Consider the following 16,963-nt stretch of genomic DNA (forward strand, 5'->3'; position numbering starts at 1 on the left):
TCTGGAAAATCCTTGCTCAGATCTCTTGCTCTGCTTGTTACTGATAGTCAGAAACCCCCATTAAGAAATCAAGGGATCAAAGGCAAGTGCCTCCTCAGGCTCTGGCACTCTGCCACTCTTAGGGTCACTTGTTTGTTTCTAAAGGGCAAGATGCCTCAAGTCAGACTTGTCTTCCCTTTAGAGGTCCGTGTCCCATTTCACCATGCTGCCTGTTAAAGGCAAAAGGGATTAAAAAGTCCATATTGCTGCAAAGCACTGATGGGAAGGAAGCTGCAGCTTGCTCCCTATGCATAATAAAAAGGAGCACTTAAAAAATGGACAAGGGTGGGGGTGGTCACCTGCCTCTTTCTGGATGTGTGTGGCAAAGCAGAGCAGCACGGAGGCTGCAGCTGGCAGCAGTTGGGTTGGAACCACTGGCTCACATCTGTCCCTCTGTGTTGCTGGGACCTCAGCAAAGTGCAGCTATCAAACTGGGCAGAGACTGATTGCCTGCCTGCCTCTCTTGTGCTTTGCCTAAACAGCGTCACCAGCAGACTTTGCTCCCTGTGGCATCCCCACGTGCTTGCCCTTGTGCCCAGCGCAGTCTCACCTGCTAACGTCGCTCCTTCTCCTCTTGCAGAACTGGGGCTCCCAGGAAGAGGATGCTGCCTAGTACTGGGGTTCATGTACAAGGAGAAGTACCGCAGGATGACTGAAGGTGAGTGGCTTCCCCACCTTCTGTTCTTCCTTCCTCTTTAATAAGCTCACTGCAAGGGGATGAGAATGTCTGCTATTGCTAGCAGTGTGCTTGGTTCTTGTTCGCACAGAGGAGAAAAACCCGCTCCCTTTTGATTTCTCAAGCATCCTAATGGGTAAAGATGTTGGAAGCCCCCTATGTGAGGCTGCAAGACAAGAGCAGAAGCTTACTAGTTCCATACATCCATCATCCACCATCTTTTCCCTGGGCTACAGGAAGGATTTGGCACATGGGAAGTTCTTGCAGCAATTGCTGCATGTGGTCCTTTTATTCTGGCTCTGTGGTAGTACCTCACCATGACACCTTCAGAGTACAAGTCTTCAGCTGTTCATACCGGTGCATCGAGTGTGACCGATTACCTTCGTATCACCAGTATCCAGGAAGCTGCAACATCCTAGAGCTTCTGTGGGCTACCTGGCTGCACGAATGTCCACCTTATTGGTGACAGTTACAAAAGCCAACTGGGGAGTCAGGCCTAGCCTTGATGTGATCAAAAGGCATCATCATTTGCTTGGAAAAATCCATTTGTTCCTGATCTGGAATCAGGGCTGCCAGAGCCTTTGTACCTCTCAGAAGCAGAGACTTTACTCTGTTGCTTGTCAAGCTCTTACACGGAGGCTGAGATCTCTAAAATTTCCCTGTTATATATTCTAGTCACTCTGAATTGCTTTACAAGCATTGATTAATCCACAGAAATATAAATAATTATGAATCATAATACTAAACAAAAAAGTATTTACACTTAGAGTGAGCGTTTTTGCTTCTGGTAGCTTTATTGCTTGGCTTTTTCCTGAAGTAAACCGTTGGTGCAGTGCCATCTGGGATTAATGCTGAATCAGAGAAGGGTTAAAGGTCCCAGAGCTGTGTGATATGGGAAATCTGTGCTGGGGATGTGGCAGGGGGAGCTTGGCTATTGCAAGGTTGCTCTGGGGATCCAAACAGGCCTGAGCTGGATTTGGTTCTTGTTTGAGGTTTTGATTGGAAATGCTTTGAAAAGAGGCGAGGGTGTGATTATCTCCCCTGTTGTGCTTCCTTTGACTTGTGTGGGATAGTGTATTCCCCATGACTAGCCTCAGGGGTCCTTACTCTTGCAAGGAAGCCTTGTCTTCATGAAAGTAAAAGGTGCATTAGCTTTCTTGGGGTAAAACTAGCGGAGACAGGTTATGGCTTGAATATCAGTTAGGAGATCAAAAGTTCCATAGTGTTCCCAGGAGCTTTGGTACTGAGCTGATAATATGGAAAAAGTACTTCAGAAGATTTCACCTCATGTTTGTTAATTATTGTGTGCTTTTTAAACGCTGATTAGAGTATGTTTCTTTAATGGCAAGGGGCTGCCCCATGGGAGAATAGATGGCAAAGCTTGGTCTAAGTATTGTGAGAAGGTGAAATCTCTCTCAATACTTTCTTGTCCCCCAAGCCTCTCAAGGAAAGGCTGTGGCCATGCTCAGGTGAGTAGGAGCGCTCTGGGGATGTTCTCCTGGTGCTGGAGAGCCAGCAGGCATGGGGACAGGCCTGGGCATCCCACCTGAGCCTTTGGCATCATTCAGAGACGCTCCTGTCCCCAGTGGATTTGAGTTCTGCTTCCACCTGTGAAGCGAGCCCCCTTTGCAGCCTGAATGTGGCTTTGTGTGAAGAGAACAAAGAAACATGAAAGGCCAAAAGTAAAGGCTTTGTGTGGGAAAGGGAACAAAGTGTGCCTGCCTTCCTCTGTGCAGCAGACGAGTTTCTGGGCCCTACAGACTGCGGGACCCTTGCATTTAAAGGTACAATCTGCAAAATACAAAGTCAAGGGATTTCCATGGCTACAAAGACCACCTAGGATATGCATGTGTTTTCACTAGAGGCGGTTCTGGGTGACGGTGGCAGGCCTCGAGCCTCCCAGGCTTTGGATTTCAGTGCAGATCCAAGCTGTGCAGCGTGGGCTGAGCTTTGATGTGAGCCAAGGCAGGTTTCAGATGTCTGGTCATCTCCAGTGGTACAGCTAAGCTGCTTCCTGCCCAGAGTACATGAGCCAGACTCTTTGGCCAGTTACCTTGTGGGGATAAGGAGGGAGACAGGTTCCCTTTTGCATTTTGCCAAGTGGGAACTTTTCCTTTTTTACTATGTTTTGGTGTTAATAGCCCTAGTAATTACAGGGTACCTGAAGGGACTGAAAGCAGAGGTAGGCAGGGGGGGCAGTTGGACACTTATGAGGTGTGGGGTCTCCATCGTAGTGGGAATGGGTGATTACAGGGATCATTAGAACCTTGCTGTCACTTAATGGCAGTGTCTGCAAAATGTACTTGGAGGTAGAGAAGCTGGGGGGGACTTAGACACCTCTTCAGTGTGGAAGAATTGCACCTCATTGTGCTGCTTTAGCTGGCTACGGCAGTAGACCCCCTAGTACGAATCATCTTAGGATGCATATCGTAAGAACTGGAAAAGTCTGAATGTTCGTTAACACATGTCAACTCTCAACCCGTTTCGTCAGAAAGCAGGTCTGGACGAGGTGCCGGCCTCTGCCAGCCGTAAGTCAACGGCGCGGTCTTGGCCGCTGCCAGCACTGCTGGTGACGTGCGAGACAAAGCCGAGTCGGGCGCTGTCCCCGCAGCTGGCACTGCTGCGATGCATGGGGTGCCGTCGGCTCCCGGTCTGCCTCCCGCCGTGTTGCTGCTGTGAAGCACGTGGCAGGGAGGCGGCTTGGGTTTGGGTGCAATTTAGAGGCACGTGTGGGGAGCAGAGCTGGGACACAGGAAGGTGCCGCTCCGGTGCGGCTGCGACCTGATCATCCCTCTGCCGTGATTGACGATTGCTGTGTCTGCGTGCTGGGATGGCTGTGTGGTGTGCGGCTGTGAGTTGTAGGGTGAAATTAAGCTGGCAACAGTTGTAGACAGAGGGAGAGAGGTAGAGCTGTCTGTAATGACGGCCTCGCAATAAAGACACTTTAGAGTTAATCCTCCACCATCTGTCTTCATTCTGCTAATAACCCACTCAATCAGATGCTGCAGACTGTTTGTTAACATCCAGAAACAGATACATAATTGGGAGGAGTGTGCTGTTTATTCGCTAGGGGCTGGTTCCTCCTCAGGAAAAGCTCTCCCCTGGCCACAGTGGCAGTTCAGTGGGAGCCAAGGCCGTTGGACGCGATCTGCCAATGCACGTACCATAAAACCAAGGTCACGCTGAGGCTGGCAATGAGATGAATTCCCCTGCTTTTCCCAGGTCTTGTGCTGTCTTGGCTCAAGTTGATGTTTTGGGGGGGCAGAAAGGTGGTATCTGTGATGTGGCTCACCTTAGTCCCGTCCTATCCCCCAGTCCAAAAGCAAGGCTCTCAAAACCTAGCCTGAAAACTAGGACTGGATTTCTGTTCCCTCTTCCCCTTCCCCATTCAGTTGTCTTCCCTTTCCGAAGCCGAAGGTCTTCAGTGGGCAGCTCAGCCTTCACAGGCACATGTGCTGTAGAATCCCTCCCTGCTCACCCTGGTGTGCTTGGGCTCTGCTTGTCCCTATTTGCACTTGCCCTGCTCTCCTGTGAGGTGGCCAAAGACTGGTATTCAAATGTTGATCCTACTCCTGGTTTTTTTTGTCTTTCTCCTTCCTGTCTTTGACTTCTTGCCAGATCTAACTCGAGTCATTAGCAAGCGTCACTGCAGCAATTATGGCACTTTTTGGCTGCCATTCATAAAGCTACAAATGGGAACGATTAAGTGCTAAGAGGTGTCAGCCTACTCCTTCACCACCTGTTCCCGCCAGCGCCGGCTGCTAGAAGGTGCTTGCAACTGTCTCTCCGCTCGCAGGCGAGCGGGAGCACGGCAAGGCAGCGTGCTCCCTCCCTCTCACCTCCCTTCTCGGGGGCTTCTCTGGCTCCTGTGTTGTCCTGCATCGCAGGCAGCTGGCATCCGTGCAGGCCCAGCCTTCTGGATTGGTTATTGCGTGGAGGGGAAGGACGTGCTTTCTGCTTGTCTGAGGCTGGCTGGTGAAAGCAGCGGTGGCTGGGAAAAGGGATGGTACAGGACTTGGCACAGCATGTTCCTCCTGGACAGGCTGATGGATGTGGGAGAATGATCCGTGTTTGGGGAAGGCTGATCTCCCCCTCTTCGACTCCCTGTTTGGCTTATATCCCTGCTTTGCTCACATCCACGCCATCAGTCAGGGACAGGCACCAGGCTACAATCGGTATCTTCATCTCCAGGCAGTTTCCTCCAGCTTGGCTGCTGTAGCTGTGAGCGCTAGCTGGTGTGCCAGGAGAGGTGTTTGTGTTAGTTATCCCAGGCAGGAGGAACCCAGCCCATACATCATGGCTGGGAGCAGAACTTGCTTTCTGTGGCGTTTCTGCATTCGAGGTGTCTCGGTTCACTTTACAAGGTACTGCGATACAAGCAGCCATTACATGCTGAGCTGTTGCTTCCACGTAGCAACGGATGCTGCTCTGTGTTTAACTGGGAGAGGGTGTTGCTTAGCAAATTGTATTTGCTGGATAATGACAATAGAAATCTGCTCAGATGAGGGTTGACTGAATCCAAGGCAGGAAGTCTTTCTCTAAAGACCACGTGGATGTTGTGGGGCTGTTGGTTAGCAGAAGAAAAATCTTCAAGTCTGTGAGTTTGGTTTGGACTCTGAGCTGAAGCTGGTAAAAGTAATGGCTTTGAAAACTTCATCTCAACCATTTTGTTCAGAAGGGATGGGATCTCGTCAGTTAAAGGCACTGGGTCTAAAATAAGGTGGTCATGTTTCTTGTCAGGGGCTGATGGTGGTCCCAACAGGGTGAGATACATCCCCCTAGCTCTGGCCTTAAGATGCAGGCCAGGGTTGACCCGTGACAGTGATGGCCTGAATGGAGGGAGAGCTGTGGACCTGCTCTGTTATCCCGGCTCTGCTCCTCTGCAACATGGTTTGTGTCCCTGTGCAGCCATCGGGGCCTGGGACTAGTAGGGATATTTCAGATCAGCCTCCAGCCTGCCTGGCGCAACAAGCTGCCCGCTTCTGGCTTATGTTATCAGCTGCATTTTTCGCGCTCACGAGCTGCAAGCAGCGTAGCTTTGGATGGTTTTTTTGTCTTAAACGCCTGTGTATCTCTAGTTTGCAGATAGGTTCCAGTTCTGCTAGATGCAGGGAGAAAATTGTGCTTGCATATGAAAGCTGTTTTTATGGCTTATAATTATCTTGTAGCCATCCTCAGAATAATTATAGCTCCTACATTATTAATAATTGGAATTCCAGTCCTTGCCATAGATCACAAAATGGAAAGGAAGCTCAACCCGGGGTTTGCATAATGTACCTTGGTCTAAACTGAATAATTGGAAAATGGTGGAAATCGTTATTTTTTTCCCCCATTCCTTGATGCTGGAATTAGTGAGATATTAGTGCAATTAGCCAGTGCTTCCATTTGAGCCTGCAATCATTTGGTTTGTAATTTAGAATAAATGTAAAAGCCCACTTGTGCTGCTGAACAGATTATTTGTCCTGTTTAAAAGTATCTAATGGGGTGGCTGTCATCTGAGCAAGATACATTTGACCTATTTCAATTTGTTTCCCTGTTAATCTGCTATCTGTTTTCCTGGATCTTTTTTAATAAAAACAAAGAAGTGGGTGAGAGACACCAAGGAGGGAGAGAATGGAAGCGTTATAGATCTGGAGTTTATCATAAGCCAAAGTAACTTGAAATCAAGGCTGTTAAACTGCACAAAGCAATAAAAAGAAAACGCTATTTGGAGATCATTTAAAGGGCCGAGTGACTTGTCAATGAAAGGTTGCTCTATTCAACTGGCTCTTAATAGCTTTTCCAAGGGAATCTGCAGCTCTTGCCAGAATGAAGGCTGCAGATCCTTTTGCAGCTTTGTTGTGGGAAGGAGTATTTAGGTTACAGGGTGTTGGGGTGCAGCAGCAGCAAGGCTGAGATGGGTGGTGGATTTCACCCCTGCCAGAGAGCAGAGGAGAGTGACTTAAACCTGAACCTGGGGGCTTCAGGCTTTAAAAGATGTCTTAAATATCGAAGCCCTGGATATGCAGGTAGATACACAGGCTGAGTGTGTCACTCTGTGACGGACCAGTGTCTAGCGTTCGGTTCAGTCCCACTCTGCTCTGACTGTGCCTGCCTGCCTGCTCCTTCGGTGAAGGAGATGGCCAACAAAGAAACTCCATGCGTTTCCCTTCTGCAGGCTGAGCAGCCTGGATATGCCATCTCTGTCATGCCCTGTCTTACTGTCTGGGGAGAAACCAGCTGGGACTCTGGGATGGAGCTGCTGCTGTTTTGGGAAAAAAAGCTTGTTCAGAGGAGCTGGCTGTGTCTCTGCTCCACATGTCTCTTGCTTGGATCCCATTTCTGCTCCCTGCAGTAGCTCAAAACAGGTTCAGTGAGCACTTCTGGCCAGGAAAATGTCCTATTAGAGTATGGCACTAAGACACAATGATGTCTTTGTGCCACCATTAGCAGCCCATCAAGGCAGTTGCTGCCTCACGGATGGTGGATTTATAGGGAAACATAACCTGACTTAGGATCTTGCAAGAGGCTTTACATCTGCAACAGCACAGTCTGAGCATGGGTCCCCCACACTCAAGGATAAGGTGGAGCCAAACCCCCTCATCTCTGTAAAAGATGACCCTTCTTTTCTATGAATGCCAAGAGCCAGCCTCCATGCTCCTGGGTACCCACCTGCGCTGCTGGAGAAACTGAGATTTAATCAAGTCCTTTGGCCTGCTGGTGGAGAGCTGCTGTCTTTCAAGACCTGGATGTTGCAGGGGACCAGACCTTTAATGCCTTGTTTTGGTTAGTGAAAGCAGTGGTCCCCAGCACCTTACATGTGGCCATCTGAGGTGCTGCTCACCTGCCTGGGCAATGAGCAGGACCCTGTGGTGTTCAGTGTGCAGCTTGGGAACAGGATCCCTGGCATGAGATCTAGTGGGATCCATTGTAGCGGTGGGTCCTTCGCTAGCTGATCTCCAAGGCTCGCTGCAGGGTGTGGTGCAAACTTTGCCCTAACTCTGCTGCTGTCATCACCAATACCAGTCCTGTCTCCTGGGGGCTTGGCAGCTCTGTGATAGGGAAAGCTTGCCTTACCCCAAGGGTTGTCACTTGTCTCTGAGAAGACACAATTGCAAGTGATTAGGGAAGGCATCTCCTGTATGAGCTGCATTGAGCCTTTTGTTCTTTATCTGACAAAGGCCTTTGAGAAGGAAGAGGAGAGTGGATGGAGCTCCGGATAAGTTGTTAAAGATGCATTCTTATCAGCAGAGGTCTCGTTGACATCTCTCTGATGCTTTGCGTGCCTGTTAGGCAAACAAGGCAGGGATGCAAGTTAAACTGGAGGAGAAAACAGCAAATAAGCTGTCTCTTGTCTAGTGCTGGGGAGGACTTCACCTGGGCTGGGTCAGCTGGAAGACTGGGTAAAATGGTCCCGCTCCTCCTGTCTTACCTTTTGCTATGAGGAACACAGGCCTTCGATAACTCCCTGATTTACTGCAGCTCCCTGCCCCTCTGGAGAGCGGGAGCCGAGTTTCATCCTCGATGCTCCGATTGTCTAGAGTGGTTGTGGTGCACAGCTGAGCAGCACCGCTGGTTAAGTCTGTTAAAAACCTTATGCTTTTTATGGCAACGGTGGTGTAGCAGTTAACGGTCTAAGGGTATAATTTTATATATTGATTTGAGTAGAGGTCCCCTGTGGAAAGTTATTGCTGTGTGGTCTTAACTAAATGAATACAGTACTTCTTCACTCCCTGCATACTAGCTGAGGACAGCGTGTTCTTCCTCAGATAGTGTAAAATAATTCAATCGCTTCCATTCCTGTTAAACCTGCAAGTGTGTATGAGAGAACCAGAGATCACGTGGAAGCTGTGCCATTCCTTTGCAAGTGATGAAGGGCCCCTTAAAGACATTTAAGGGATCTGAGATGTTAATAGACCCAGATAAATATCTCGGAGGGAGTTAGACTATCTTGGCTATTTAAATTCTGTTGTACTTGTCTTCCTCTTTAAGTTCTTACTCACATTTGTTATGAGATGTGCATGTAAGGAACAGAGTGATCTGTTATGCATCTGAAAAAGGGCAGAGTTAAGGTTATATACCTCACCTAAGACTGAGTGTCTGTCTTGTGGTGTTGCTATCTTTGGGTTTGGGGTGGTTTGTTTTTAAAGTGTGCATGTGGGGGAGTATGAATTAAAGGAGATGCAAGCCTGCTCTATCAGGACAGTGACTCTGGCTTTCCTCATCTATGTGCTGCCTCCAGGCTACCCTCAGCTTCCCTCCAGGCGTGTGTATTTATTGGCAATTTCCCCCTCTCTGCAGAGCCATTGCAATAGCCCAGGGGTCTTTTTTTAGCTTTCCTTCCTCGGTGTCTATGGGACCCTGCCAGAGAGGTTGCTGGCAGACTGTATTTCATAAGCAATACAGGTCACCCCGTTGACTTGGTGTCCACCAGACCAGAACCTGGACACGCAGGTCTGGCTATACCATTAAGTCAGGTTCTGATGATGCCATAAATCCTCCTGTAAGCTCTCCCCACGTCAGCACAAGGGCATGATTGTGCGGAAGCCTCCAGCTTCGCAGTGTACTTGGAAGTAATTGCTTCCAAGAAAAAGACCCAGGCTTTGATTGAGGAAAGGGGCAGGTGGGTAGCAGCGTAGGCCTACCTAGGCCTGGAGAAAGGAAGAGCTCTTTGCTGCCGTTGTCTGGAAGCCTTCCTTGGGCACAGCTGCTGCAATGCAGTACCGCCTTCTACAAGGCTTTGCAGGCCTTCCGCCCGCAGCCAGGAAACACGCCGTTCGTGTCAGCCGTGGCCTGCCTGGTCCAGCTCGTGAAGAGGCAGGGGACATGCGCGTGCTTCTGCCAGCACATCCGGAGTTGTAGGTTCATAGACTGGAGCAATGAAGCAGTACCGGCTTACCGTAGCTTAGAGTATCAATTAAAACTGATGCAGTCTTGTAAGCTGCTCTCAGGCACAAGCTCTGTATTGATAAACAGCCAGGCTTGCCATTGAACTGGCTCTCAAGCCAGCGGAAATAAAGCCACTGCTCAGGTGCGAACAGAAACTTGCTGTGGCCGTGGTTAGAGTACGTCCAGCTAAGGCTAGGCTGCAGGGTGATGAAAGTCCTTTCTCACTGCGCAAGATACTGTGCTTTACAGATATAATGAAAAATTGGAAGAAAGGGTATGTTTCAGGCCTAAATGCAAAATGAACCTGTTTCTGTTTCTCAGTGAAGTGGAACTTGGTTGGAGTTGACTGGAAGGTATTGCAAAAGTCCCAGCAGAACAGCCTGCTTTGTTTGGGTTGGCGTTTTTTTAACCCTTCTGAAAATCCATTCTTATCACAAGGAAATGGCGAAATATTGTTTTCGAAGTATCGAGTTGAATGTTGCAAGTCCTGTTCTTTTTCATCCCGAGCTATTTGCTGTATCTGGCCAAACCCTGCCATCTGTATTCAGTAAATAAACCTGCAGTGCATTAGCAGCCTTCAGGGTGAGGCTGATGAAGACAGAAGGAACAGGCATGATCACAAAACTGAAGGACAGGTAGAGAGGATGTTTGAGGGGGAGCGCGACTGAAATTCCCTTTGGCCGGGCAGTCAATGTGACGGTTATTTAGCACTCAAGGCTGCCCCTGTGTTCCCGCACAAAGAAATGAACTTAAACCACAAACCTTAACAGTTACGTCCAGTGCAGCAGCAATCTCAGTGCCCTGTGTGTGTGTATGTATGTGTATATATATATGCTTTTATGCCCAGCATTTGCTCCCGTAAGTATATACTCAATCTATAAATGTATTAATGGGTCTAATCTTAAAACACATCTAGAGATATAGATTGAGACTCCCTCTGCCCCTCGCCCTTAACAAAGATGAAGGTTTTATGTAGATGGGGAAAGAGAAAGGAAGTGAATTGTTCAGTGACTAATAATCTTCATCAATATGCATGAGAGACAGTATGCATTTTGGGCTTTAAAATGAAGGAAGAAAGAAATTGACTTCTTTAGAAGCTAAATGAAATATTTAGTTTGACCTGGAGATAAATATGCCAGGTCTTTGTTGCCAGCAGCTTAGAGCAGCATTCAGCTGAGCTTTCAGTGAAGGGGCCTGGCAGAGACTTCTGGGAGGCAGCAAGGTAGGAGGGTGTTGGCAGCTCGCGTTGGTGCACGCAGCGGCAGCAGAAGTCTTCAGCATCTGACACGACATGGGCTTCAAATGGGGAGGTGATCCCTACCTCCGGGGAACCCGCGATCCAGGCAAACTGAGGGGGAAATGTGGAATAGCAACAAGGGGGGGCTGTCCAAGGTATGCCAGTGGCAAGGCTGGGATTAGGCTTGGGCTACCCCAAATGCCCCTCCTTTCCTGCCTGCTCTGTCCTTCCTAAAGCAGAAAAGGAGCCCAATTACACTTAACTTGATGTTGAAATGTGTAAACCCCCCCCCCCCCCCCCCCCCCAGTACCTGAAGGTAGATGCTTGATCCTTCCCCATTTTGATCATCTGTTAGCTACAGTTGGGAGGAGAAGGAAAGAAAGGATTTTTTTTCCCTCTGCAGAAGAATTTGAACTGTGACTTCTTTTTTTTGGTCAGAAGGATGTCAGTCCAGATTTGCAGCGGTTTTAGTGGAGGATAGAAAGATCACCAGGATTTTAGTACAAGATTTAATTGCTGAAAGAGCAGGTCAGGTCTGCAGGAAAGGCTTTTCCCTAGCCCTCTGTATTTCTCCTCTTCTCAATCTTATTCTCTGCAGGTTGCCCTTGTCTCCTCTTCAGGCCTCCTCTGCTTTCAAGGCTCCTCCTCTTCATTTCCGTGCCATCCCTCTCCTCCCCGGAGTGACAGCTGTCCCACCCCCGCCAAGGTCGTTTGCCCTTGAGACCATCTCTGATCTGTGCCCTGATAGAAGGGCCTGGTATTGACTTTGGCTTCGGCTTCATTAAGAGGCAGCCTCATTTGTCAACTTGTTTGTTTCGATAGCTGCTTGGGAGATGCAGGGCCCGCAAACCCCTCCTTGCTGTGCCGTGGCATTATTCCAGCCTTACCTCCCTCCTCAGGGGTTTCCAGGCAAGGTCATTGCAGGTGGCCCTGCACAGTCCTTTCCTTCTCATTAATCGATGTCGCAGAGGCTTTCAGCAAGGCTAGATCCAGTTGGTTCTTGGAGGGGAGACCTCTGAAGGGACTCCGGGGGCTGTGAGAAGCCGTGTGCAGGTGCATTAATCTGCAGTGCTCCCAGCTGGAAATGCACGTGGTCGCACAGGGGGCCTTTCTGCTCCCAGGGAGCCAAGAGGTGGGGTCCGAGACAGGCTGTCCTGGGAAGCTCCCTTCTGGGGGTTCGCGAGCGCTGGGTGAGTAAGGATCGCAAGTAATGAAGATTAATTTCGCTTGTCAGCTGTCATCAGGTAACACATGTGCCAATAATAGCTTCTGGTTTTTATCCAGATGGCCAAATGAGGTTAATCAAAGAAGTTACCCATGCCTTTTTTTTTTTCCTCCTTTCCTGTTGGTCGGTGAATAACGTACTGACAGGCATCTGCTTGCAGTGTTTGACCTCTCAGTGATTGCCTCCCAGTGCGCGTGCCTCCAGGGTGGCTATCCTGGAGAGCCCATGGTAGCAGGGACTTTAGCTGACGGTAGGGTATAGAGACCCCTGAATGACAAATGCAGTTGCTGTCTGCTGTTCCTCTGTTGGAATATTCTGGTGGAAATGATCTTTCTCTAAAGTCACATGAGATAACTGAAGCTCTAGGCATAAGTGTTCCCTAGGGCTGTTGAAAAACTTGGAGTGGGTCAGCACAGCAGGCTTGGGAGGCGGAGAGGCTCACGGCAAAGTGGGAGGAATGTGTTTCTCTGCAAGGGTTAAAGCTGCATTTGGTGCTAGCTGTCCCGGGCACTGCAGCATTTCTGGCAGCCAAGAGGGAGCTTGGGGAAAGATGTTCCTGTCTGTTGCCACGAGCATTTTGCTTCAGCAGATCCCGAGGTAATAAGGCATCAGTAATTGTGCGGCTCCACGCGGGCTGCGGTGTGACTGGCACCGGCGCGTTGTGTGCGACGCTGGTCCCCGTAGCCCGGGCAGCGTGGAGCAGAGCCGGGGGGAATGCTAAGAGTGGCAGCAGGAATGGCACAGGGATTAGAGAACAAATCATATGAGGAGAGACCGAGGGAGGTAAATTTATATAGTCTGGAGAAGGCTCAAGGGGAGACACGACTGGAGTCTATAAATACCCGCAGGAGGAGAAGCCAAGGGAGGAAATTATTCATGGCCTTAAAAGAAGGGAGGACAAGGAGCAATGCCTGGAGCAAAGACAGGAAAAGTTTATTCTAGGCCTTATGTGGAAGGAGAATGGCCTTCAGAGTTGGTCCCCTGACCAAGGTAGGGTAGAGCTGCAGCTCGGTGCTCGGCATGCTCTCTGGCCCCTTTTCGAAGCCCTACAAACCCAGTCTCTCTTTCTCTTGATCCCTCTCATACCGAGCTCCGTTTTGTCTCACAGCAGCTCCACCTCGTTTCTTCCCTCTCAGCCATTTCACATGGGCATCTTGCACTGAGCGGCCTCCGAATGCCTCAGAAGGCTTAATAAAACAGATTGAGATGCGATGGGGCTTACGGCTTGACAACTAGTTCCCCTTGGACTGGAACATATTTGCCTTTGCTGGGTGACAATGCTTTAAGCCCGTAGCCTTGGGCACCTTGGCTCATTGCTAGTCATCTCTCCAATGAATAATACACAGACCTGAATATCTGTCTGCATACATCTTCCTCTCCTATAGGGTAATTTAATGTTATCTTTGGGCATCCTGCTCCTGAGATGAAGAGATTACTTCAAACCTGCAGCCCACAACCACAGCCATTGGTTTCAAACGTCATTAAGTTTCATTATAACAAATAAACACTGCAGTGACATTTATAAGTTACCGGAGAGCACACAAACACAAATATGAAGCAGATAAACTGCATTTGATCCAAATAATTACTGCAGGCAATATCAAGCTTAGGCTGAGCTGGCAGCCGGGTGCCGAGTAATTTATTGGAGTCCGTAAGGCGCTGTGTTGCACATTGCTTTTTAAAAATTATGATGATGGTTATGTGTCTCTCTCTAAGGCCTTAGATAGGTTATGTTTGTGCCTTGCTGAAGGCAGGAAGCTTTTCCTCAAGTCAAAAATGGAGGTGGGACTGACTGACTGTGCTGCTGTTGACTAGGTTTGGGACTCTCCTATCTGTCTTCCTCAGGGTTTTAGTCTGAGAAAGGACCTGCATTTGGCTTCTGCCATGGTTGAAACTGCAGAGGAGGCATTTTTTCCTCTTTTCCGCAGAGGTTTCTGTCCCCAGTTGTGGACTCAAAGTCTCAAGTAGATGGAATCCTTCCAGAGAGCTTTCCACTGTGTGAGACTAATATTGTAATAATAAAGTTCATTCATTTTTGACTCAGCCTCTGGTCTGAACTCCGGGCTTTACACTACCTGCCTGAAACCCCAAGCAAGAAACGCTCTAATAGCAAACCAGAACAAAAATAATCTCCCCCAAAAATGTGAGTGCCAAGTGGTCCCTGGTTGTTTGCACTCATGAATCTTTGCCTTGCTCTGTAGTGGAAGGAAGGGCTCTGCCTGCTCCAGCACGCCTTGGGAGAGAGCATGTCTTGTTAGTGAGCCATGTGGAGCTTGTCACGGGACGGAAAGCTTCCTCTGTCCCGCAGGCATGGAGGCTCAACCCAGGAGGGGGTGCGGAAACAGCTGGGTTTATTGATGAGCATCTCTCATTACCTGCTAATTAACTCAGCAGGCTGGAATGCTGTAATCTTCTCTTGGACTGGGGTTTCACACATCCAAGCCATTGATTCTGCAGTGGAGATCACTGAAAGGGAGCTAGTTTAGAAAAAAAAAAAAAAATCCAGTCTTGTGCTTAAATACATTGGGGTCCCCTTCTGATGTGGGTCTTTTCTCTTCCAGCAATGAAGCAGAGACATGGCTGTGTCTGATAACAGCAGTAAGGCATGGTCACTTCTCCTTGGCTTCTCCCAAGGATGCATGTGTTTTGACAGAGCAGTTGCAGGGTGTAAATATTGGCAGAGCTCTAATCTCCTCTCTTTACATGTTTCTTGTTTGTACTGGGTAAATCCCAGTCAAAAAGCAGGACCTCGTTGTAGGTGTGGGTGCATGTCACTGATCTCCATAATGCTCATTTCTGCTGGAAGTGGCATTCCTCCCCTTCAAGCTGAGCAATGGCTAAATGCACTTTCTAGGCATTTCCCCCAGCTCTGCGGATACTGTGGAGGCAATGAGGAGACCGCTCTTATTAGGCCATCAGGTATGGATAGAAAAGTAGATGAGTTTTAAGCACCTTTGTCAGTTAACGAGTATGGGCACGCGCCTGAAACGTTTCCTGCTCAACCGATAATCTGTGACCTTAGTGTCTCTTACCTCCCCCGTCTTTTCCCTCTTTGTGTATTGCTTATGCACAACTTCAGAATTGAAACAAATTATTCTAAAGAACAGTCTAAATATGAATATTGCATTTTTTTAAAGTGCACATATTTACAATCATTTCTGCTTGGAAAAATCAAAACAAACAATAATTACAGCAGAAATCTGTTAATTCTCACTTCACTTCATCTTCAGACTTGATAATTCACACAACACAACCTGAAGCAATCTTGCCCTGCTTCTCAGCTCAGCTGAACAGCAGAGAGCCTCAGTGAGGTCTCGGATCCTTTTTTAATATCACGTAGCTAATGTGACCCAGAGTCGCCCAGAAACAGCATGGTTGATGTTTCTTGCAGGTAGTGGCATCCCAGCGCTTCAGTACGATAGTAAGATTTGTTCTCATAGCTTCCTGCCTACAAATGTTGGGTTTGATGCACAATATGGGTATTTCTGTTTCAGTGGAGGTATCTGCTGGAGGGGCTTTGCGTGGGCAGTTGAAGAACCTGGAAAAGTTGGAAACAGTCTGTCGGAGAGCTTGGCCTCTCGGTGCTAAGCTGGTTAACTGCTCTTTGCCTGAATTTCCCAATCTGTAACATGGGCATAATGTCTCACCAGCCTGTAGTGAGATCCCTTATGTAGAGGCACTCAAATATTTTGAGGAGGAGATGGGTGTATAAATAGTAAAGCTTATCAGAAATAACCCAAGCTATGGATTAGCTGCCAGAGAGACTCTGAAGAACCTTGTTTAAACTAGCAGAAGGCAATGGGGCTGAAATAAAAGCTTGTCATGCAACAGGGTCACTTTCACTGGAAGTTTGGCTAAAAGGTGGAAGAGCAGAGCAGAATGTTTCAGTAGCTTTGGTATTAAATATCTGCATTTTCTGTTCTGAAAAGAATCTTTTTGATTTCTGTCTGTGACTCAAAGTATGTGATAACAGATTCTGAAAAATGAGGATGGAAGTAAAACATTGTGTGACCCAGGGCAAGTTCTTTGGTCTAATTTTCCACCCTGTAGACAGCATAACTTCCAGTTTCTGCTATTCCTGGGATCAGAGCCAGACTTTGAAATCTCAAAATCATTTGTGAAATGGATTATTCATCCTTCTCCTAGTTTTCCTCTTGATGAGTGTCCTGTGTGCCCTCTAACTCAGAGATGGGCTTTCTGAGATTTATAGGACCATATTTCAGAAGAGCAGCCCTGATCTGGGAGCAGGGGGTGGACCAGGAGGATGTAGCTAGATGGAGTGTAATCCAGGGAATCACCTGAGAGCTTCCAGAAGGTCACAGGAGAGAAGGTCCTTGAGGATTTTATCAGGGGTATTTTGGGGATCAAAAGAAGCTAATTTGCCAATTTATAGCCCAGAATGGAGGTATCTGGCTGTGTGGATGGGAGCGTTAGGCACAGACTACTGCCCACCTGTCTGAGTGTTAGCTGTTTTGTGAATTAAAATGGGTATTTGCAGATAATTTGCCTCCCAGGAGTGTCTGTGCAGTACTCCTGGAGCTGAGAATCCTGCCGATAGCTTTGCAAGTGTGGCCGTCGGCTACGGAGGGATGGTGTCAGAAAAGCACCCGTAGCCGGCACGAAGGCGGCTGGCTTGGCTGGAGTTACCGAGGCGGCCCCTGCTCACGTATCGGCTCCCGCGTGAGCATGTCGGCCTGGCTGTTGTGGAGCAGTGCCAGGACAGCTATGCCTTGACAGAAGAGCAAATGGTAATTTATTATTCTGCGACAGGTTCCTCATGAGCACTGATAACAAAATATTTCTTACAGTCATGGACAGTTTTCAGTTGGCGCTAGGGCCTCCAGCTGGATCAATGCGAGGAAGTCTCTGCCCCTCTGCTAATGAGACTGAAGCATCTCCTGCCTCAGGGTAGGGATGC

The 16,963-nt window shown here is 48.5% G+C and overlaps 1 protein-coding gene across 3 annotated transcripts in view; it reads left to right on the top strand.

The window, feature by feature from the left end:
* KIRREL3 (kirre like nephrin family adhesion molecule 3) overlaps positions 1-16,963 on the top strand; it is a 349,047-nt gene that overhangs the window by 219,163 nt on the left and 112,921 nt on the right. For 2 of the 3 annotated variants that reach the window (XM_064524341.1, XM_064524342.1), the window contains exon 2: positions 620-697. The exons of the other annotated variant lie outside the window; for it this stretch is intronic. In XM_064524341.1, the coding sequence (XP_064380411.1) occupies positions 620-697 (78 nt within the window). The remainder of the gene's footprint in view (positions 1-619; positions 698-16,963) is intronic. 3 annotated transcript variants of the gene reach the window in all.

This window comes from Dromaius novaehollandiae, chromosome 21 (assembly GCF_036370855.1).
Source record: "Dromaius novaehollandiae isolate bDroNov1 chromosome 21, bDroNov1.hap1, whole genome shotgun sequence".
In the NCBI taxonomy this organism is placed as follows: Eukaryota; Metazoa; Chordata; class Aves; order Casuariiformes; family Dromaiidae; genus Dromaius; species Dromaius novaehollandiae.